The sequence below is a fragment of the Gallus gallus genome, chromosome 8, assembly GCF_016699485.2.
Source record: "Gallus gallus isolate bGalGal1 chromosome 8, bGalGal1.mat.broiler.GRCg7b, whole genome shotgun sequence".
NCBI classification, from domain to species: Eukaryota; Metazoa; Chordata; class Aves; order Galliformes; family Phasianidae; genus Gallus; species Gallus gallus.
Window position 1 is genome coordinate 1,048,685 of NC_052539.1, and position 24,114 is coordinate 1,072,798.

Here is a 24,114-nt window from a genome sequence, read left to right on the forward strand (position 1 = left end):
GCAGATTAGAACCTAAGTTTTGTAAGCCACTGTATGCTTTTCATCACTTCATTATTTCTTTACAAAACTGCAAAGTACAGTTTAAAACTGCACCCTACAGAGTAGGGTGTGTCAAGTTCACCAAAAGCCCAGAGGCGTTTCATTGTTCAGGCAGAACTGAAGCAATGCTTACAGAAAAAAAATTAGACCATATCTTTGAAATCACTAACAAAGCAATTGCTTTATACGTTCTTTACTTTCACAATACATTTTCAGTATCGCATACACTACTATAGCAATCATAAAGCAACTTGAGTTACAGTTTTCTTGCTCACTGTATTTCATGATTAACTATTAAAAAGTCATGACACTAACCTGGGTCCACGTGTCTGGAGTTCCTTCTAATCCCATTTGTTCGTTTCTAAACAACAAAAAAACAAATCAAGGATATGAATAAACTTGTTTTCGTGAAGGAACATCACACTGCCTTCATTCCCACAATCTACTAGGCAAAGATGGTTATCTTAACTTATTTTCCCTACCATCATAAACACAATTATCTTAATCTGGTAGAAATACCATACTTTCAAAATGTTTACTCATATATCCTATCTTTTTTTGTGACACTAGGCTCAAAAGATTGTTAGTACAGAAGTTCATTCATATTGGATAATTTTTGCATATTAAGCACTTAAGAAAATCACTTATGAATATGATAGTGGAAAAATATGCAGTCCACAAAGACAGAAGTAGTGAGGATGCTTCTCCTATTTTTAAAAGACAAAAACTTTTGCTCTTCCTCCTCTGTACTTAAAGTAGTTAGAATTTCCTAGAAAATTCTCAATTGTCTCATTTTCTGGGCAACTACTTTAAGTTTTAGTAACTCCTCTCCCTCTTTGTTTTAAACTTGGTTGAAATAAAGCTCCGTAAAATCAGAAACACTGACATGAGGAATGGGTCTCTGAAAACTTAAGTATGAAATAGGGCACATCTTTAAGCCAGCCATTTACCTTTACGAACATACTTCAACTGGTAGCTTGCATAAAGGTTCATGCATTTTTATGTATACTTTTTAATCAAACCGATCAGAGAAAAACATGCTGCAGAACAAAGGGAACAATTAAGTTGCTCCAATTTAGTTGTAGTTGATTTAAGCTGATGCAGGACACACACTGAGGCAAATCAAAAAGCAGTAACCCGAGGCACCACAAGTTACTAAGTCCCATAGCAAGCAAAAGGAAAAGCTTGATTTATAAAAACAAAAACAAACCAACCAAAAAAAAAAAAAAAAGCTTTTAGACTCTTGCTAGATTGGACATCTTTGGTCAATACCTTACAACTCTAAACAAAGAAAAAATGCATCTTTTTTTTTTTTTTTTCCAGGCATAATGAAAAAGTAAAAATGAAAATTGCTGCTGAAAGTGAAAGTAGAGTCTCAAGGTATGAACAAAAGCCTCAGTTATTATTGTTTTCTTTAAATAGAGGCTATTCTTTTTTATTATCCTTTATTATTAACGCAGCGGTATTTGAATATTTACTCAGGAGGGAAGGGAACAAGAACAGGAAAAAGCAAGCCCAAAGGAAGACACAGACTTTTAACTGAATAGCAAAAAAATACAGTAATTCTGTAATAATACAACACAGGAACACTAAAGGTTCAGCTGGAAAATGATTTTAAGGAAAATTCTTAGGTTGTACAAAAACATGGTAAATTATCCTCAAATATATTGCAGTTCTAGTATGACTACATTACCAGTATGACGTAAATCTTTTCCAAAATCATATATCCTGATTTATACTTAATTCTTACAGAGCTGAAGGAAATGTAAAACAGGCAATTAATTAAGAATGAAAGAAATCCTGACATTTTGGCTCAAATCAATTACCAGTACCAAATTAATAGCTCTAGAAAGCAAGCCTTTTCTTACAAAAAGAAATATATATATATTTCAGAATCATGCGGGGGGTGAGTAGCTTAAGGTCAGAAGAGATTAGCTACAATTAAGATCCATATTTTCTTCATCTGGCCATGCATGTTCACCTTATTTAGCCTGAGGTACTTTGGCAGGTCTGCCCACAAGGTGCAGTCAGCAATCTGTTCATGGCTTCCCAGTGCTGTCTGTCAACTGCAGCACCAGGAGAGTTCAGCTAAAAGGCCATGCTATAATTTTCATATTTTCAAGTGCCCTTCCTTAGCAGATATTTCTAGGCAGACATCGAAGACCAGGCAGCAGGAAGATGGAGGTACAGCCGCAGAGCTGCAGGCTAAGGAAATGGCAAGGCAGGCAGGCGGCAGCCATTTCAGGGCATGCAGGCAGCCTGCAGGGCTAAGAGTACAGGCTGTGGTAGCACAGAACCAGTACCCTCCCCTCACGCAGTGCTGCACCCAGACTGCCCTGTCCCCACACTTACAGACACCACAGAGCCTGGCTGGTGCCTGCTGCAGCCCAGATCACAGCCAAAGAACATGCCAGAAGGTGCTGGGCCCCCTCCCCAGCCCTTGTTGCTATCTGGGATGGGCACAGCACCGCAGCACTCCAACACAGGAGAGAGCACAGAGGGAGCTGGCTCTGTGTGTGACAGCCATGATTCCCCGTGCAGCACTCACGTCAGCAGATACATCCTTTCAGTTTTGTTACTGGTGTTAGCCATAGCACTAAGAAGTTTATTTATCCAGAGAAGAAACATACGTGCTGATACTGTTGACTTTTCACCACCAGTGTGTTGCTTAAGTGGTTACATTATCATCAACTTCTGATGTGAAGTAGCAACTGGAAACTACCCTCATATTTCTGCCTTTCTTCTGCCAGAATTGGCAGACAAAAAGTAACTGCTTATTCCCCCCTGTAGTTCAATCCAAAGGCACCAGTAAGCAGTGAGAACACAAACCAACCTAACAGCCAGCATTCTTATATTTAAGTCCAGGTACACTACAAATGGCACTGCTTCCATCTTACCGTTCTCTCAAGATTATATAAATTCCCTAACTACCAAATTACTCTAACAAAAGCCTGCTTAAATAAAAAGGCTAAACTGCCATGCTATTCTTCACTGCCCCCAAAGGCTGTGAAGAAGCATAGACTGAGACACCAATACTGAGATACTGATACCCCAGCACATCTCATGTGGTAGAACTGGCTACTGTTCAAAAAAAGATTAAAAAGCAGCTTTTTTTAAACTGTACTGCCAAATTTGGTCCAGCAACACTGAGGAACAAGACAACTGTACTCAAGTAATGGTTTTTGTCCTGTAACTTAAGAATAAAAATACACCTCTACTCCTTCCAGTGCTCCCAACATAAAGCCACATCAACTGAAACCTGTCACACACTTAGAGCACAATACATTTGTATTTAGTAGCTGCTTTCCACCATTCTAAAGAAATAAGTTAATAAATGCAGAAGAAAAAACATACCTGCTCCAACAGCACGTGCACAAAGTAAATAACGTCATTAACAAAGCAAACATCACACGAAAACGGATCCTTACCTCGTGTTTCAGGTTTCCGTGTTCTGAAACGTAAGTAAAAGTTGGCATTATTGGTGACTGCAAACTTAGGCTGCTTATATAGCAAGCTCAGCCCGCGCTGTGCTGCATGACACCAAGCCCCACTGCACCCGGCGCTACCTGATCCCTGCAGCACGCCCAGACAGCCCAGGGCCGCACTGTGCAGGCCATGCTCGCCTCGCTCATTGGCTCTCCTCCCTAAGCAGCGCTGCGCCCTGTGCCAGCGGCTGCAGGGCAGCCTGAGCCAGCACACGCTTCTGCAGCGTCCCAAACACACCTTGTAGGCATCAGCTCTGGGAATTCAAGAGCTATTGTTCTCCATTGCAAATCGTGCTGGCACCTCTTCTCAGCTGTCTGTTCAGAGTATGCCAAGGTATCAAGATAAGATGTATATCTTTAGCTGCAAATTTTTCTACGCTTGTGCATCAGCTTAGAACTGCGTTAGTATATCATGAAATCTGGAGCCAGTGGGTTTTTAGGAGACCTTTTTGCTATGAATTTTTTTGTACTATTTAAAAATAAATGTAGTCCAGCAGGTCATCAGATAGCACCGAGGCAGTAACACTTGCACCCACCACCACACATTACTAAAGACACAAAAAGGCATTTTTTTGTGTGTACCTTCTTACTTTCAATGTCTAGTTTGATAACAGACAGTTTGGTGTACTGTACATGACTTGGGTTTAGCGCTTTACCAAATGAGAGCCAGCTGCATTACCTACACATTCTCTAGATCTGTACATGCTGCTGAAGTAGAGCACATACTGTCCATGCCCAGTGATTAATTTGTTACATAGAAAACTTCTTCCCTTATATCTTGCACACAGTGAGCTATAATCACAATAAATCAAGTTAAAAGCTTTAATTGCAAGTAGACTTCATTCTGCTAAAAAGAAAAATAATGTGAACCTGTGAAGTGTGGGAAAAAAACCCTTTGGCTTTTGAGCACTTTATGCAAAGACAAGCAGGCATGCCAAGGCGCAGCACGCCAGCTGCGGACGTGGGGCCAGGCACGCGAGGCCCTGCCCATTTACCACCAACAGGCCTTTTTTTTCCACATACCATTTCAGATGCTATATCTTTTCATACACTATGTCAAAGATGAATCTCTTCATCAGTCTGAGAATTTATTTTTTTTATCATTTGTACGCTTTTCAAAAGTGTTAATTTGTGTTTGCATAGGGAGTAAACAGCAGAAAAACCAGGCAAACCCAGAGTTACAAGTAGACTACTGAGGTTTTCGAAGGAACCTGAGGGAATTAGTTGCTTAAGTGTTGCTGAAACTCAGTGTATTTTTGCTATTTCAGAACTTAGTATGTCTTCGAAAATTTTTTTCCTAAATGTAAATGACTTCTCAATTTCCCAGTGTTTCATCTCAGCAATACATATGTCTTCTAATGAACCAAAGTCATTTGGGAAAGTACTTTTAGAGGTGTAGGGGCAAAACTTCAATTCCAGACTTGAAGGGTCTGGGTTTTTTTGTTTTGTTTTGTTTTTTGTTTGTTTGTTTGTGTTTGGTTTTTTAGGTTTTTTTTTTTTTTTTTTTAAGGCCTATCTTGAGTTCTACTGATCTCTTATCCAAAAACTGAAGGGGAAATGTCTTTCCAACCTCCAACAAGAACAAGAGTTTGGTTTGTTTTTTTTTTTTTCCCCCACTGCGTTAACTTATAAGTAGTCCAAGACTTTATCAACACTGACAGACTGGAATATGATTTGTTATTTCACTATCATCATGCAATGAACAAAAAATATTACTTATCTATTTCCACCTAAAAGCTTATTTTAAAAGTACAGCTTATTATCTTGTTATTCATTAAAGCTTAAGTATTGCTGTGGTTCAGAATTTTTTCTACCAGATTATGTGGGTTGCTTTACTATAAGAGTTCAAAATCTTTCTTCCAAATGTTACACTACTACAGGAGCAAAAAATCTAACTTTGGATATTTAAAAAAGAGAAAAAGATAACGTCTGAAGATATCCACCAGTAGATATTTTTTACACACGACAATTTTAATTCAAGTTTCTGCTCATCACCAACACAGTCAGCGAGTTCTTAGCAACTGATTTTTACTGTCATAGTTCAGCACAGTTTTTAGGTTTTGTTTATTCAGTGAGGCTATGCTATGGGTCAAAGTTTAGTAATTCTATCTGATTACAAAACAAACAGCAATAGCCACTGGTCTCAATAAGAATGGGGGAATAGATCAAAAAACACTATGGGCTGCTCCTCAGGGATGCAACAGAGCAACTGTGTTCTGCACACTTACTGAATGGAGAGTAACTAAGTGGTTATGTAGTAAACTACTCGAGCTCCCATTTAAAATATATATTTTTTTTTTTAAAAAGGAGCTATCAAGCAAGCTATCTTAAAGGAGTTGTAGCACTACCAGCTCCAGTCAGTTAACCAGACATTGAATAATCAAAAGAAAAGCAAGTAGTGGCACCAGTATTGACAGTATAGGTCTCTGCACAAAACACCAAGCCCCCTACGTGACTTATGTTCAGGTTGAGCAAGGGTGGTTAGTTAAATAATACAGCCCAACCTTTGTTGCATTTAAACATGAAGTGGCATAACTCCAACAAACGTTCTGGGACTTGAACATTTACTTGTCAGTGCTGCTGACATGGTAGGTTTGGAGAAAAGCCAGCGATTTTGCAACTACTGATCAAGCCAGCAAAAAGGTAAACAGTGAAAGCTGCTGTTTTCCTTTTCTATGCCAAAAACGCATGCTTTTTATAAATTATCTCTAATATGCTGTAGCAAGCAAGTATTACATAAACAGCACGGACTGTATTATTGGGCATGAGCATTACCATATGTAAGATATCCCGAACTTAAACCATGTGTTCCGTAACACTTGTTTTAATGTTCATCATATACTTGAAAAAGTTTTCCGCCTAGAATCATATGATTCTAGAATCTAAAGGTGGTTTTTTTGTTTTTGTTTTTGTTTTTTTTCAAATGGAATAACCTGAAGAATAAAAGAATCATGCATAAATTAGCTCAAAGTTCCTATAAAAACACCTGGCTAATGTTTTCCTAACCAACTTTTGCCCCAGTAAGGGACACCTTTAGCACTCCCTGGGAAGAAGGATGTAAAGAATAGAATTCCATGGTTTGCAAATCTACCTGAAATATTCAAATGATTACAGACCCTACAACCATTGGTACAGCTTCATCTAACTGAAATATTCAATAGTCTATGGAACCAGCAGACATTTGCATGAGAGCACAATTCCATAGATCTGAACAAATTTGGTGAAATACCAGTCTGGTAATGAAAATGGTTTGTTAATTCTGCAATTTTCAACTAGAAATAGGTCTACAGTTATGCAGTATGTTCTAGAGCAAGAAATGACATTCATTTTACCAATGTTAAGAACCTTTGCAGAAATTGCAAGGACCACAGTACAACCTGTGCAGTGTAAGTAAGAGCAAAAAGGCAGACAGCTTCTCTCTATGTCTCAAAATTTTGTCTTACGGATGCTCACTTCAAAGGACCCACTCTTACCCAATTCTAAATATAAAACCTTCCAACAAGAAGCAGAACATAAAATGAATAGAAATGTTGTCTGCCTTGAAATAAGACACAGAAGTGGTACTGAAAGTCAGAAGTTAGAAAGGTAACAGGAAATCTCTATGTCAGTCACTGGAGAAAAACAGCGCATATGTTTATACAAGTGGCCCTGTAAGAAAGATGTGTCTATTTCATAATCTTCATGTGTAAAGATAAAGGCTTTATAAAGCCCGGTGTTTAAGTATGGTTGTGCAGCCTAAAGGAATTTGTCAGAACATCAGCAACAAAGGGGATGGAGGATTTTAAGTCACAGAAAAACTGAAGTGGTAAAACGTAAGTGAAATATATGAAAATATTTGAGCAGGCACAGAACAGCATTTCAGGGGAAAGGAAACAAAGTCACTCATGAGAGAAGTGAGAACAGAACTTCAATCAGCACACAGATTCACAGCAACATGGGCAGGAACAATAAGAAGAAGAAGAACAAGGACTAAATGGAGACATTTTTCTATTAATTAATTCAACTGATTATGTCTATCTTTTATCATTGCAACATCTATAGTCTAATGAACTGGTCTCCTTTGAAGCAGGACATCTGAAGAATTGGCATATGTTGGTGTAGATAGTAAAGCATGACAACGCAGCAATTTAACTTCGGGTTTTGTCAATGCTTCTCTCACAAGTGTATCATGTAAATCTGACACTTATTAAATTCGTCATTCTGAAGGTTTCATCTATCTTCTCATGTCTATCTTTTTCATTTTCAAGAACTGGCTTGGAATGAAATACAAACAGTTTAAATCCACACAGAGATGCTCTAAGCATCATTTTGGAAAGCTTTAGCAAAAGCACCTGCGCAGACATCTAAGAAGAAAAAATGTTAAATCACACTAAATTAAAAAAGAAAAGAAGGAAAAAAACAAGGAAAATTCTCTGCAAATGCTTTTTAGGATCCCAACTGTAGGTACTCATTTTGGCAGAGTTTTTAATCCTGATCACCTCATTTAAAATAAATCTCTAGTAGTAAAAGGTCTAAAGAATGGAAATGAACGTTGTCTAAGGCACAGAAAACGTTCCACTTACAAAGAGATGATAAAAAATTAAGACTATTCAGTTCACAGAGGACACTAACAAAGAGGTCACGAAACATGAAGGTATCCAGAAGCAGTCACTGAAAACTTCAATTTACAATTCTCACAGAAATCAAAAAGTTGAAAGTTGATTAAAAAGGTAACAAGGTCAAACATAACCAGGATAATCTATGAGAGGCTCATGGAAAAATACAGATCTCACTGTTACAAAGGCTGTTAACCAGAATTGGATATTTCTTACTCATTGGCCAAAGTTGCTCAGTGTGTTAAGAGAGGACACATCTTCAGCAAATAAGGTAAGACAGTTTGTCCCTTACGTTCTTATTTGTTTACACAGCAAGAGAAGGTGTTGCAAGAATTGCAATTTAAATTTTGTTTTCAAATAGCTTTTGTGGTTCTGAACTGTTTTCAAAGGAGGCTGTAAAGAAGTATTACATCCCATGAGCAGGCAAAAGATACGCAGCTATTCTGTCTTGTACAAAAATCTAGGAGCCCTTACATAAACAAACTGGAAAGAGAAAAGTCTGCAGAGGGACACAAAGTGGCATACCTTGATGTAAACTTAGCATGTAACAAAAAAAACAAAAAATGGAATATTAAAAAAAACAGTTGCTTCTAATGTCAGTAAAAATTCATGCAGTATTAACTTCAAAAAAACAAATTTTTTTTAAACAAAACCCACAGGATTTTAATATGTATGTTTTTTGAGTGGTTTGTTGTTCTGATTTGGTTGGTTATTTTTTGTTCATATGTTTGTTGGTTGATTTGCTGTTGTTTTCTCTTTCATAGCTGGGATGGAGAAGAGGGGGAAAGACATTTTGTTTACTCCAAGCAAGCACAGAGCATTACTTGAGCATACATGTAGGATAACTGCCAGAAATCAGACCTGTGGGATTTACAGTCATTCCTATTGGTATACATTGCCCCTTATGCATCCACAAAACTTTTCAGAGAAATGCAAAGACAAGCCTTCTGGTATGTCAGCTATCCAATTAAAATAAAAACTACAAAAGTGATTAAAATAGAAGGGAAAGAAAGAAAAAAATATGGAGGAACGGTGTATACTGAAGAAGATTGCTTTCTGGTTAAGAAAATTATCTTTGCTTTTCCTCTCTATTAATTTAAACATAATTGTTTTAAAATATTTTTTTATTTTCCACTAGAAAAACCCTAGGAGGTTCTATGAAAACTCTGTATTCCAGACAAATAATTATTTGAATGAAAAATACTGTGGTTGCTTGTATAGTTTTTGGACCTACATGATCTTAAAAAGACCAATCTGGGACATGAGCACAGAAGATAAGCAGTCCAGGAAAGCAATAAATAAAGTAAACCTCATTGGCTGAAGCAAAAGCTAGGATCTGCTATCTTATTTAACTAGTTAAGGAAGGAAGTAAATTAGGCAAATAAGTATACTGAATCAAAAATCAAGGAGAAGCTGGGAAGTGATGCAAACGGGCCAAGAAAGAAGCAAGCTTATCCAACTTGGAAAGGAACAAAAAAGCTACAAACAAAATCTTGAAGCAGAAGACTGTTGAAAGGGAGTAGATGAAGTCATGTTGTAATCCAAGCAGTGGGACCTGCATTTTATATTTTGCAGGGAGCATGATAGCAATGCCAAAAGAAGAAAATAGAGCAAGAGAAGAGGTTTCATAGCTTACGTGAGACATATGAGACAAGGAACTTCACACAAACTATTATGAAGTAATCCCAGGAAAGAATGCACCAATTTCATAAGAGCAAGTAGGACAATTTATCAGAAAGCTTCTCCAAAACATACAGTTACACTTTCCAGAAATCATGACATGTTCCAATGGCTTTTCTGTTTCGGATATTATCAAGTAGGATTCTATATGATTCTATCAAGTACCAGAAATCCAAATGTATAGATAGAGGGGTGAGAGCTCTAATTTCCATTTTGCCAGTTCCAGCACCACCAAATAATCTCTAGAAAGATTAAGAGAACCTGGATAAGGGGAAGAGTCAAAAACAGTTCTCCTATTACATGTCTAGCTGGCTGAAGTGCACAGATTCACTGCCACTAAGTGAACAGGTACAGGGAAGGGAACGGAAAGCGGGCAAATATTGAGCACCAATATTTGGCATTAGCAGTGAGGGATGTCAGAGAAAATTACAAGCAACACTGAGCAGAGTGTAGAGAGGTCAAATGTGAAGAGAGCAAATAAGGATTGTTTGAGGGAGACTGAACAGTAGCTTAAGTCACAAGAGTCCTTGAGGTTCCCAAGGAGCAGAAGGAGAATGCAATGAGTACAAAACGCTGATAGCTAAGGAAGAAACCAATGAAGTAGAGCAATTGATTAAAAGAAGATGAAAAATTGGTCCTTAGATGTGGGCAGCAGTGATACATCAATCACCTTTTTGTGAATATTGAGTGGACAGAAACCATGGAAACCAAAGAGATGAAAGTGGAAGCTGAGGCAACTCAAACAGTTTCAAGAGCTGAGAGGAAAATATGACTATTGATGTAGACATAAAGGGAGAACTATGAAGATGATAGATGATAAGTCATACAGTAGGTGTTGCTTGTGAGCAGTCTACGATTAAAACCAGAGCAATTCCTTGCTGTGTAGGACAGGGACAAAGAAATTGGGTTTGACCTATAACAGTTCAGTCTCTTGCTTTTTAACATTTCAATTTAGTAAGAATAAAAATCCCCATGAATTCTAAATGCAATTCTAATTGTACTTATAAATGGTAGTTTCAAAAGTATGTATGTTACAATAAACACAAATTAGGGGTAAATTAAACCTTAATTATATCTAGCAAGTTTTATGTCCTAATTAAAATTGGTATTCTAACAATAAAAATGACTTACCACCTGAATTAGCTCTGCCACAATTGTCTAATCTTCCTAAACATTCTTTGTGCGCTCCAGCTCCACACTTAGAGCATAAATAGCCTTGATAAAATGTTCCCCTGTAAAATGAAATTAGGTAGTGATACATTAGAAGTGATAAATTTTGTGCATAAAGAAATAAGAGACACAGCAGAAGGTAGTAGAAGTCATTTGGTGTTCTGTATAATGATAGTCCTTAAAGGCTCAAGAAATAGTGACAACTGACAGCAGCTCATCAGTTTTTTGTCACTACTTGCCATTTAAAAAATTAAAAAAAAAAAATCAAAACCAGATAGTTCTTCTGGACTACTGGTAAAATAATCTCCGTTTGTATTTAGCCCAAAGCAACTCCAGCACAGTGCACTTGAAATTTTACTGTTATCTGAATTAAGCTACTCTACAGCTACTCTCAGTTTCCCTTCAATAGGAATTTGCCCAGACAACATAATGAGCAAGCCCATTTTGAAAGACCTGTAAGCATGAATATATATTTAAGTACTAAGAGTTCCATGGGTTATACTGCAAATATTCTTCACTTTAAATTTGTTCATTTAAAAGAAACACATCTGGGTTCACTATGCTTAATAACCAGAGCTGCAAAGGAAAGAGTGGCTGAATACATTCTCCCATTCTCTTTAATGAATTTGGAATCCAAATTTGAGTCTGAGGAAACTGACTAATTTTCACATTTGTGCATTGCTTTACTCTCAGGTATGATCCACTTAACAGCTAACAGTTTTTTACATGCACTTCTGAGCAATAGTATGCGTTCCATCTACTGATGTGTCTGCTTACTCTTCACCTTAGACTTGGCTGTCTGAACAATTATCCTGACAACTTCGGAGCAATTATGCATCCTAGTTTAACATGACATCTTCAGCTGCACAGACAAATTGGGCCTCATATATGGAATACACGATTATACAAGTTTAATCTGAATGAAACATACAGCAACTGCTACTTACTACAGCAGTTATTTGACTGCTAGTGATGAAATATTTTGTTTTAGTTTTTTAATTAAATTCAGAAGTGCATGATTTATTTAAGTGTCAGAACACACAAACTTAGAGACAAATAAATAAGAAATATTTCAGTGTACTCGGATCCATTTTTTGGTTTCGTTATTTTTTCCGTTATTGCTACTCAGGAATGCAAGACTGTATAATGAGTGTAGGATATAAAATCATCCCTCAAAATAGATGCTTTTGAGATGTTATCTGCACATAATAAAGATCAGGCACTAAGGTTCACGTTTTATTTCAAGTGTTTACAAGTCATTCTGTTTAGCATTTTGAATTTCAAAATGATAATGCTTTTTCATAAATTGTTTTGGTGTTTTATTATCCCATGCCCGGTAGGCTCTCCATACTAAAATACCCAGAGATGTGTCTATGTATCGTAAGGTAACACTTGGGGGTATGCAAAACACCCTGAAGCAAATTGGCATGCCTTTGCAGAGAACAATGCAGCATCATGCAGGCTGTGTCCTGAAAACAAGACAGTTGTTTCTCAGCAACAGCAGTTAGTACAGTAACAGAGACACAATGTCTCGACTACTCCGCTTCAAATTCAAAAATCAGGCATGCCATCTCTAAGTTCAGGATGTCTGCAGCATCCTTCATAGTCACTTAGACCTTATTGCACTTAGCAAAATGCCTAAAAAAATCTCAGAAACTCCCAGTCAATACAGCTGATGAGAAAATAAGTGTTTCTAAATGAAAATATATTTGTATGGCAAGAAGGAACACACCTGAGGTTATTGTATTCTATGTCTGTGTTTCACAGAAATCTTACCAATGTGTTAAACACTCTTCCTAAAATGCTGTGGCTACATTTTTCTCAAGATAATAAAATGTTATATGAGCAGCTGAACCAGCCAAGCTCTTGTAATTCTGGTTCACACTATGAAATCTACATTCTATACATGTCTGTACCATTAGACACTCCATATTTACAAAAACAGAGGTAGTTAACCGAGAAGTCGTATGTGTTTGTGTGCAAGCATACATGTATTTCAGAGGAAAGAGAAGAAGGAATTTCTTGATTTGAGTTAAAGGATTAACTCATTAAAGGATTAGCATTTCTTATTCAGCTTTCTAACATCCATTTTCAATTTGCCTACATACTTGTACTTCAGCAGGACCTTTGTGAAACAGCTATTTTATGTTTCACAAAGTAATCTCCCCATATCAAACATTTATGAGCATTATCATCATCTGCCTTTTTGAAAAAACATTCCATCTGTTCTTGGGACTGCTGGTCTACAGCAGTGGGACTTGGGGCCCAGTCCTGTTCATCATAACTGTACAAAACGGTCATCATTTACTCTTGCATACAATTCCTGTATAAAATAATGCTCGTAGGAAGATTGTAACAAAACAGCCTTTTGAAAAATGGGGTAGCCCCTTGATGTCTTAACCTTTCAACAGCACTCGTGCTATTGTTTTGTAAATTAATTATAAAAATCTCACTAACACTGTGTGTGACGGACTTTATGGCTCGTCTGTCTTGGATACGTAACCAGCTAGCCATATTCTTCCATGTACTCCTTTCACTCAGATATTACCCTTGAGTTTAAAAAAAAAAACAAACAAACAAAAAAAAAAAAAACAGAAAAGAAAACCTTAAAAATCTTACCTAAGAAGCATTTGACAGACTTTGCAGGACGTCACACGACTGAAAGTATGCATTTTGAACTCATGAAAGCTTGTGTCCGCATAATCTGGCCGTATATTTGACCTAAAATAAGAAAATCCACTTTAAACCAAGAAAATTTAGAACAAAACACTATTTGCAGCAAGAAATCTGAATCCATGAACAATTAGCTTTATTTACACTTCAGTGATTTCCACTGAAGTGAACAAGAAAAATGGAATGTATCAGACCAAATTATTACATTAAGCATACTTGATCCTTAAAATACCTCCTGCAAACCATCTTAACTCCCACAGTAACTAGTTAATAATTATGACATATTAAAACAGTTTTCTGCTTTTTATTCTTCTTCAAATAGAGAGATTGTATGAAGAAAACTCGTTTCTTCCTTCTCAAATATTTTGTTACATGGATACATGGATCTTCAAAGAAGAGTAGCACATGGTTTCAATATCACCAGGTGAGAAAAAACATAACCAGCAAACTTGGGACAATTAGGCTACAAGACGACAGCAATTCAACTGATAAGTGATTTTTCACCTCTTTCTTTAATTCAGCAATGTTCTCAAGCTACGGAAATGCAACTACCTAAAACAGAACCACTGAAATATCTGAGTGCATAATAGAAGTCTAGCTAACATTAACTTAGACTAAAGTAGACAAGAATGATTTAAGTACTGTGCATTACCGTACTTTTAAAGATTATTTATCTTGCAATGTTTAGGACAGTATAGATTACTTGTGGTACTTCCAGAAACAAAGGAATTCATGATGCATAGGAATTAAAATATTATTCAAAAAAAGGATAAGAATGGAAGAATCTACAGTACACAAAGGAAAGACCCAAAACTTTTCTGACACACAATTATGAATTCAGGCATTAAAGCTGGAGATACTTATTAGATAATTTTATTTTTTATGTATAAAAAATAACTTCTGGACTAAAACACAGACCAGCCACAAATTGTAATGAAACAAACAGGAGTAAGCATGCAAGCATCAATCTCTCCAGGACTGAATGAAAAGGCTTATGAAAAAAACATTCAGAGAATTTAAGTACCTAGTGTCAGAAAGGTCAGCCTTCTAATATGCCTGCTGAAAATGGATGTGCTGCAAATAAAACTGTACTCGAAAAGAAAAAGGGATTTTGCTTTTATGCTTGAGAATAGCCTTTCAATCAGTATTATTTTAACTAGCTCACTAGAGTCTCTTTTTGCCATGCAAGATGTCAATACCCCACCATCTACTAAAAATGCATGACTATTACTCACTCGGAGGATAAAGCTACAGGTGTCAAGATACATTTATCTCCAGAATTAAATAAGTTATTAAACCAGAACAATATATTGTTCTGGGGTTCTTAATTGAGTAGAGCAAGGCCAGTATTCAATAATACATTCAAGGTATTTGCAAAGGGTCTTCTAAAAGCTCTTAGGCTGCACAGTTAACTATGGACAATGCTGAAAACTCTTTAGAATTAGACACAGTACTCACAATCCCAACAAAAGCAGCTTTTTTATTTACTATTTGGTCCCAACCAGCAGGGCTTGCAAAACTGTATCACATACACACGCCTAATGTGTAGAGACTCATCTCAGTTGAAGCATATCAAATTAATCCTTATCACCGTTTTTCAAGCACAAACCAAAGAAAAAGCTGCATTCATTTCACTGGAACAAGTAGATCTTAAAAAAAAAAAAAACATGCCATAAGGAAAAAAAAAAAGACAATCCTATATTATGGATGCAGCTTACGGTTAATTTAGACTTGTACTTGAAAATTCTCTTCTATTCTTCTTCTCTCAGACTAGCTTCCTCAAAGATTGAAGTACATGCAAACTATTGAAAACATAACTTCTATTGGCAAAGGTGATACACAGGGTTCTATTTCTAATTGAGTTTCCTTGTATTTTATAAAGCCAGACAGTTTTATTTTGCAATGCTTCATAGAAAAATTCATTGAATAGGAAATAAGCACAGCCCTAGAACAGCAAAGAACAAAGCTGTCCACTCACAGAGGAGCTGCCACAGAACCGTCCACCTTCTGTCCACAAACTAACTTATTTTATTCCACTTGTAGACTTAGCTATCAAATTACTATGTCCTAAACAAGTCAGGAGGCTTATCAAGTTGAAAACCTTACATCAGCTTTCTCTTGTCTGTTATTAACTACAGGAGGACTTATACTGGTTCCAAATACTTCTCAGATCTTGAGGATTGCAAGAACATACAATAAGGAATGAATTTCAAAGTTCCATAAACCCCACCAGGTTTCACTTGAGTGGTTGTACTCCACAGATTGCTACGATAAATTCTCCATGTAAACAGCTGTTCCTTCTTCACCACTTAAAAAACCTTTCCTCTTCACTGCCACACCTCATGCATTTCCTTGCTAGCTAAAGCCAAACTAGCACGAAGATCTTTTGAATCTTCCACCCATCAAAACATACTATTTTCTCTCCCTTCACCCATCCTCCTCAGTGCCATATTAGACAGAACTCGAACAACAAAAGCTTACATCATATATATATATTAATGAGTCTGGAAGGGACTGCAGCCTCAGCATATTGTAGAGGATCCTGTGCAGGAAAGAGCAGAAAAAAAACACTTACACCCAATCTCTCTTCTTGTCACTTAGAAGATGCTTCCAAATAGCTGCCTCAAAATGAACCATGCCATAACATTCACTAAGAGCAGCACTTCTGTTTCCTGTACCTTTCTTTCTGTTTTAATTATTATTCACACTGCCTTTGAACTGAGATAAAACAGAAATGGACATGCATCATGAACATACGTTCTCTAATTCTAAGTCTACTGCATTTCAAGAGGTTTTATATGCACCATCTACTAGGATCCTGTTTCTAAAGACGAATTTAATAAAAACATTACTATTCAGACATATTATTGGTTGATTTATCTTAGACAAGAATGCATTTCCTCACCCCTCAAAAACACTTTCACATACATAAAAGCAAAGTTTCCAGCTGTCAGCATCCTGGTGAAATCAGTAGGAAAGAACAGTGCATAACCAAAAATAGCATTCATTCTGAAGGTGGAGTAATACAATCTCCACATAGAGAATTAATTAATGGCAATTGAAAAGATAAAGCTGCAATAAAAATCTTATGTGTATTATCCACTGTAGATGTGGAGGTGGAAAAGGAAAGCTTTGCATAGAAAAATTTATTTCAGGGCCAACTGTGGACAGTTTCACATTGTACCATCTGATAAGACATGGTGCATTATGGCAAATCCAGTTGTGTAGTCACACACTACACAACACATCAGACAAGTCTGAGATAATATAAGATCGTGCACTGTAGCAGTATACATCAAGTTAAAAGTCTATGAACATCAAGTCTGAAACCTTCAAGAATCTGGGAATCTGATACTTCCATAAATTACTTTCCAGCAATTAAAAAAAAAACAATTTCCATACACTGTTTGGCATCTAATACTTGCTTTGTGATAACAAAAGATTCAAACTAGAGAATAAGAATGACTCATATGCATCTGTCTATGCCCTAATTCCACAGTGATCATGAGAATTTTTTTCCCCATAAACATTTCACAGTCAACAGCATGTACTATTTTTGGAATTTTTAAACACAGAAAATAAAGCTGGTAACAGAAGAAAAACAGTAGTCACAGCACAACACACAACTTTTCATAGTCACCTCCAGCCATACAGGTGCACTTGCAGTTACAGCACTGGAGCCCTCCACTGACACTCTGAGAACACAGATCATAGCTACTGTGATGACAATTCAAAAACGAATCTCATTTTTAAACCTACTTTTCATTTTTACTTCCCAACAGGTAGGTGCATTTCAAAACAGAGAAGAAAATAGATATTAAGCTAATATTAATTTTAAGCTCAATACTAAGAATATTGTCTTCTTTAGAAGGAGCATTTCTTGCCAGAAAAAAAAAAAAGGAACCCACACACAACTGTTATAAAAATTCAAACATATGCTTAAAACAATTTCTGTGACTAGCATCAGGAAAATCTAATTTAGGACTTAAATTGGGTTCCATTTCCATCAGGCAGAGTGGGATGGAGTCTCCGTTCCAGATAGCTAACAGTTTCCTCAGCTAACATCATCAGGTGCTACAGACTCATCACAAATGAAACCTTTCATCCACCTCTGCTTTCCAGCAACACTGCTAAGGGGTTGGAGCAGGAAATCATTCCTATATCAGGAATACTTGATCTAGGGTAAATAATGACAGAGAACATGTTCATCATTTCCTTGTAAAAGTGCCTCTCTTTCTTACAAGCAGCGTGTGGGGAGTCAAAAGTAGTTTCCCTTTTTGTCTTCTACTTTTTCCCCAGGCTGTTTTAACTCCTACGCTCTAGTGGGGACAAAATGTCAGAATACAAAAACAGTGAATCTGTAATTAAGAAACATTTTTTCCAATTCTCTCCTCAATTCAGCAGCAGAATTTTTATAAGGGATAACCAAGAGTGCCCTCTCCCATACAATGCTGAATCTCCATTACCAGATTTGCTCCAGTCACTACAGCAACATCCTTGGGCTGCCCCTGAGCCTTTTTAGCAAAGCTTTCTCTTTCCAAGTTACTCAAAGAATATTAGTCCCACTGGGACCAATTCACTGCTACACCACCAACCCGTATGTTTGTCTTGCCAGTCTCCTTCATCATTTGGACACTCCATTCTCATCCTTGCATAAGCCATCAGAATGACCACTCAAGGAACAGAATGACCATCTGCTTCAGTCAGCCCTTCATCTCAGAACACATCTTTTGTCTGAAAAGTTTGCGGAGTCCAGTGCAAAAAAGAATTATCCAAATATCTTACACAACCGCCCTTAATATCATGGACTTCCAAGCACTCCATTTTTGCCTGTGAAATATTCCTCTTCTGAAAATACCCCTCCGAAATTGCAGTGCTGTTTATTTCTATCAGCTTACCTGTCAGAAAACTAAATTGATGCATAGGCCACCCTGTCTTCAGCCACCCACAGTCTCCCTCAAACTTTTTCAACCAGAATTAATTCTAGGAATAATTCACCTAGGTTAACTCTATGACAGGCCACCCTAATGATATAGACAGGTCAAAGCTATCTTGTGAGATAGACAGACATCTACGTGCCTCTTTCCATGCCTAGGAACAAAGGAATAAATTCTCTTTGCTATCTTATCTCAAAATACCAACATACTGTGCTTGTGAATAAAAATGCGGCAGTTTAAATTATATTTTTATGACTTTCTTATAGCAATTGTAATAACAGCTCAAAAACTTAAAGTAAATCCTAAACCTCTGGACTTAAGCATGTCGCAAACAAAACACTAATAACACAGTTCAAATAAAGCAATGACCCTTGGCAAACTTGAAACATGTATGTAAGCTCTATGCTTCACTTTACAAAACTGCATTTTGTCCATCTTGGGTCTAATGTGTTTCCAAGTTGAATTCCACAAAGGGAAGAGTACAAACTGAATACCAAACAAGTAATATGGGATGTGTTACTGTCATTTCCTTATTTGATCAAAACCATGATCTGTTGGGGAAGCATTAAAAAAATCACAATGTCTGAATACCAACAGAATGTAACAGGCATTTGGTTACCATACAGCAGCTATTTGATTTTTATCAGCATTCTTAAGTTTGTTTGTTTTCAGCAAGAGCTATACAAAAATAACTTTCACAACAGGAGGTCAGGCTAAATAAACAAATTGTAATTTCTTTAAGGGACTAGGCACAAAGATGCTTTGTTTTACTTTCTCTACCCAGTTAAGTCTTATAAAATAAAATATGCCATGAAAAATACTAAAATCTCAGCTCAAAAACTCTCCTCTCTCTCCAAAATGAAATATGAAATTATTAAATATGCAATTGATACTGATGTATGTCCCAAGAAATCAAATAAAAAGCTAGGAGTTGTTCACTGTAGCTCTTCACATCTTCCCCATGTGGAAAATAGACATATGGACATTACAGCCTTCATCTCCGGAAAAGCCATATTTCTCAAAAGAAGCAACGAAGAATCCTTACTTCACATATTCTAATACTGATTGCATCTTCCCTTGGATGTTTTACTTCTTCTGGAGATCCCTAAAAGATTTGCCCTTCAGATATTTTAGTTTTAGCCTTACTGACTTAAATAACTGTTGTCTGAAATTTATTTCACATGGACATGTTACCGAAAGACTGTCGGCTGCCAACAAATGAACAGCAATGTAGAAAAGGAATCATACTGCATGGATTAAATTCTTACAGTCATTTTAAATTGTCTTTGGCCTCTTGGTTAGAGGTATAGAGCTCTTCACACAGCACTTGTGACAAGCAGTCCCACCAGCTACAGACACAATGCAAGGTTTCATACAGTGGTTTCATATTTTGCAGGAGCAGGGAGTTTAAGGAAGATGCTTAGGAACACTGCATAAGGAAAAGAATCTCCTCTTTTATTCTAAATCTAGTTAGAATTTATAGGTGGCCTTAAAACTACCAGTTAGAAACTGTAGTTTAAACAACCTACCTGCAAGGTCCACTGCTCTTCTCCTCTAGTGATTGGCTCTTCCATTTCTCCCATTGCATTTTGAGGGCCATTTCTTTTAATTGCTTCTTTGGTAGCTTTTCAGTACTAGACAGACCTGCACAGATCCCCTTCCTGCTCCCTCTCTGGGTCAAGCCCAGTGAGGTGTTGCTTATACCCATTAGAAGCATTTCAATTAATGTTGAAAAATAGCTTCCCTGGAGTACTTAATTAACAACTCAACTTCTCCCTCCCAGTGTGCAAGTAATTTGAATCTAAATTTATCTATCTTATTTGGAGAGAAAATAATGTATTAGAGAAAAAAATTAATGAGAGATATTTGATATTCCTCAGATTTTTCCACATCCACATTTCCACACTTTTCCACCATGTGAGGATTATACATGCTTCACTGCATCAGTCACAGCACATTTTAAAAAAAGTGAAAAACAAATTTATCATACTCAGACTAATGCAGAAGTGACCCTTTGCAAATCAACACACAGCAAACTCCTTTCAAAAGTGAATTAGCAACAAAACAAGACGGGGTATCAACAAGAGCAGGTGCTGACCTAGACACTGTTGAGTAGATCATTTCTTCTGTTACAAAATGCAAAGAAATCAAAGGCATTGTAAACACTGACTGAATTGAGCCATTATTACCAGGAAACAAACAGTAAACCTAACAGCTATCATTGAAGTTCAGATATAATCTTCCAGGTGGCCAAAACTTGGTAGAACTGCCAACTTGGGTAGAAGAGGAACCATCTTCTCCTGCATGTTCCTGTGTGACCTGAAAATCTACAGGTACACAGGTATGGGTGCTAGAGGGCTGCGAGCAGGCTGACCTGCAAAGTTGCAGGTTCTGGGGTTAACAATATTTAATCTTCCCCCAAAAGTAAGATACACCTTGTGCAGGCAAGGAAGAGGGATTGGGAAGAGCGTTGGGTTGTTTTTGTATTTTTGTTTTAAGGAGTAATTTAGGTCAGATTTTGAAGACACTTTTCTCCTACCAATTATTTGAAGAAATGTAATCATGTCAGAAGAAATTAGACAGGATTTGTTGTACGTAGATCTTTGGAAAATAGCCCATAATTAGCAAAGTGTTATTACAATTGAAAATGAGTAGCCATTCCACTTAATTAAAACCCACCTCTGAATAATCATAACAAAAATGCAAGTGCATTAAGTATCAGACAAGGAGTCTGTATTTTTAAGTGTTCAAGAAAGAAATACTACAGGGAGCTCAGATAAATCTCTATACCTTGAACTCTCCTCAACATCCAACCCTGAGTTAGACCTTTGCAGCTTAGAGCTGTTATTATTCGGCATTCCACGTTAGGCTCTTAAGAATTTAAAATACACCATACAGAACTATTCAGAATTATGGACACACTGAGCACAAACTGCTAAAGAAAATTTTACAGCGTATGTGACATGAAATCTGATGTTGTATTCATCCAACCTAACTATAAAGAAAAAGACACATTAATATCTACAGATACTAGAAACTTTCATTTTTTCTTACTACGTTATTAGTTGAGATCACCACAGAAAATGTGTCAAACGTAAATCCGCCCTAAGTAAATAATTTCTGCTGGTGATTAATGACAAAAGGACAATTCTAAGTTACATTTCCTCCTCAGATGCCCAGGTGACCAAATTCCAAAACTTTAAGCACCTTCGAACTTTGCCATGTGAACCAGGTACTAACCAATAAAATGTAGCTAACATCTGTCACATCTGTACTTAAATTTCTGCTGTCCATGTTATTGCTTACGAAGCAGAGAACTACGTATGTCATAATCAAACAAGAAAAAAAAGCTTCCAACCACACTTTCTGTAAACAATTCCATGTAAAGTTTGTCCCCAAACGTGTTTGACCTCACTCGCTGTTTTGACACACAGTAGACTTCCCTAAGAATCACTCTGGCCACAAACAGCAGAACCACTTATTTTTTCTCATGTTAAACTTTCACCATTGCAGCTGGTCACTTCATACCAAGGTACACCCAACAGAAAGGCAATTGTGTAATAAGTTTAAGTTAGAGTGAAGGGCATAAATAAAAATAAATATTTTGTTATCTTTAAAAGACTGCAATTCTTATGAAGAGAAAACACTGTTCTTAAAGGGTGCTCTTACTAGACACGGACAATGTATTTCACAGGGTATGATTTTCAGCTCCCTTTTCACTTTATTTTCTCAAAAAGCAACACTGATTAGAGTTAATTCATTGTCTTTGTTCCAGCTAAGCTGTTATATTTTAGAACCATCTTTGAAGATGCTATTTACTGAATTAATCAATCAGTCAATCCTCCGTATGTTAAAACTCAAATACTCTGGTTTGTCACATCAAAGAGTCACCATCAAGATTACACGTTATATTATTAACCGTATCACAAGTAAATTGTTTGATCAAGAACATACAACTTCTAAGACTTTCCTAGGAAATTTGCTTATTTGATCATATGATGAGTGGCTTTTTTGAGATCAAACAATTTAACGTTTTAACTTGTTAGAAATGTAACGCATTGTTTCAAACAAGATAATGTCTTCCCTTCGTCATACTTTCAACTCACTTCCCTGAAAAGAATGAGAGATAGACCACTTGGAAGGAATCTGTTTCTGTATAACATCTATAAACAGTGGTACCCAACAAGAACAAAGACCAGTCACACTTGATTATTTGTAAATCAATATTATCAGTACCTTATATACGTTAAATACTACCTGACTGAGTTTTATTTATAAGGGTTTCATTCAAGTTTGGATTTCTAAGTCTTAATTGCTCACCATGATTAACATTAAATGTTTTATATTCAGTTAAACGTGAATGTGTGGTAAGTGTCTTTGTTTTGAAGTAAAAAAAAGTGTAAGTGTGAACTGGATAGGAATGTAGAGCTGCAAATTTCTGGGCAAACACCTAAATCTCTAAAGACAGACAAAAGGGTAACAGGGAGTTTGCTGGGAGGAACAAGGACATCTGATCACATGGTGAAAGTATCAAGGACAAACATATAACCTACATCATATGTTTAGAGACCAGAAAAAATAATCAAGACATACCATAGAAAACTATTTAGGTGGTAGTACTTAATTTGTGAGATGTGTTATCACTAACATCTTATTTCATGCTGATACAACTTGAAGAAATGCTTACTAATTTTCATAGTAGCGCTCCTCAAATGTATTAAAGTAAGTTGTGAAAATGTAAAGACAGGAACACGTTTCATGTTTGTGAATCAGAAGATACAGTATTCAAATAGACTTATCTTTTATAATTGTTTACACGCTGTTTTCAAAACCTGTTTTACTTTCACATTCTCTGCTATTCTTTCACTGTGCTCTTAACCACCTACAAATTCTTCACACTGTTTTTGCTATGCCTGGAATAACCTTAAGAAATCACATAGCTATACAGTGAGTGGTTGCCTGTAACCCTGAAAGGCATTTGATCACAAAAAACTGGAGTCTTCGCAAAGCACAGGCAGCCATGAACTTGGTAATCATTTGTGCAGTACTGAATTATTCATACTGATGGAGAAGCCTGGGCAGACGTTTGTTTATTGCTTTGGTAACCTACTATGTGAAGTTGGTGTAAGTGAAACACCTTTCGAGGCTATTTGAAAAATGCAGCAGATATCTAAGGCTTTTAAAGTGCTCTGATAAGGAAGCTTTAAATTAATAAGTCAGTGTTCAATATGTCAGAGCTCAAATATTCTCTCAGAAGGAGTCTTAATGCATATGCATTATTAATACTCTATCTGAGGGAACAGATCTATTTAAGCTGAATCTGACCATTGTCATTAGTCACAGAGTGCAAATTTGGGAATAGGTAAGAGAACAATTTTCACCTAGCCTGTGTCACGTACCAGTTTTCTTTAAGATCTAGAAAACCAATGAGCTATCTACAATTTATGTAGCTTAATCTAAAATGTTACGTGCACACACCTATCAGGCTTGAGAATCAATGAATCTCAAGAATATTTCCCTTCAATCAGATGATGT

General features: G+C 36.6%; 1 protein-coding gene across 7 annotated transcripts in view; it reads right to left on the bottom strand.

Annotated features, from left to right (window-relative positions):
• Positions 1-24,114, bottom strand: part of VAV3 (vav 3 guanine nucleotide exchange factor) — a 148,155-nt gene that overhangs the window by 46,419 nt on the left and 77,622 nt on the right. For 6 of the 7 annotated variants that reach the window (XM_025152727.3, NM_206863.4, XM_015290227.4 and 3 more), the window contains 4 exon segments: positions 13,589-13,690; positions 10,931-11,031; positions 3,468-3,490; positions 355-400 (listed from right to left, as the gene is read on the bottom strand). In XM_025152727.3, coding sequence (XP_025008495.1) covers positions 355-400; positions 3,468-3,490; positions 10,931-11,031; positions 13,589-13,690 — 272 coding nt within the window. 7 annotated transcript variants of the gene reach the window in all.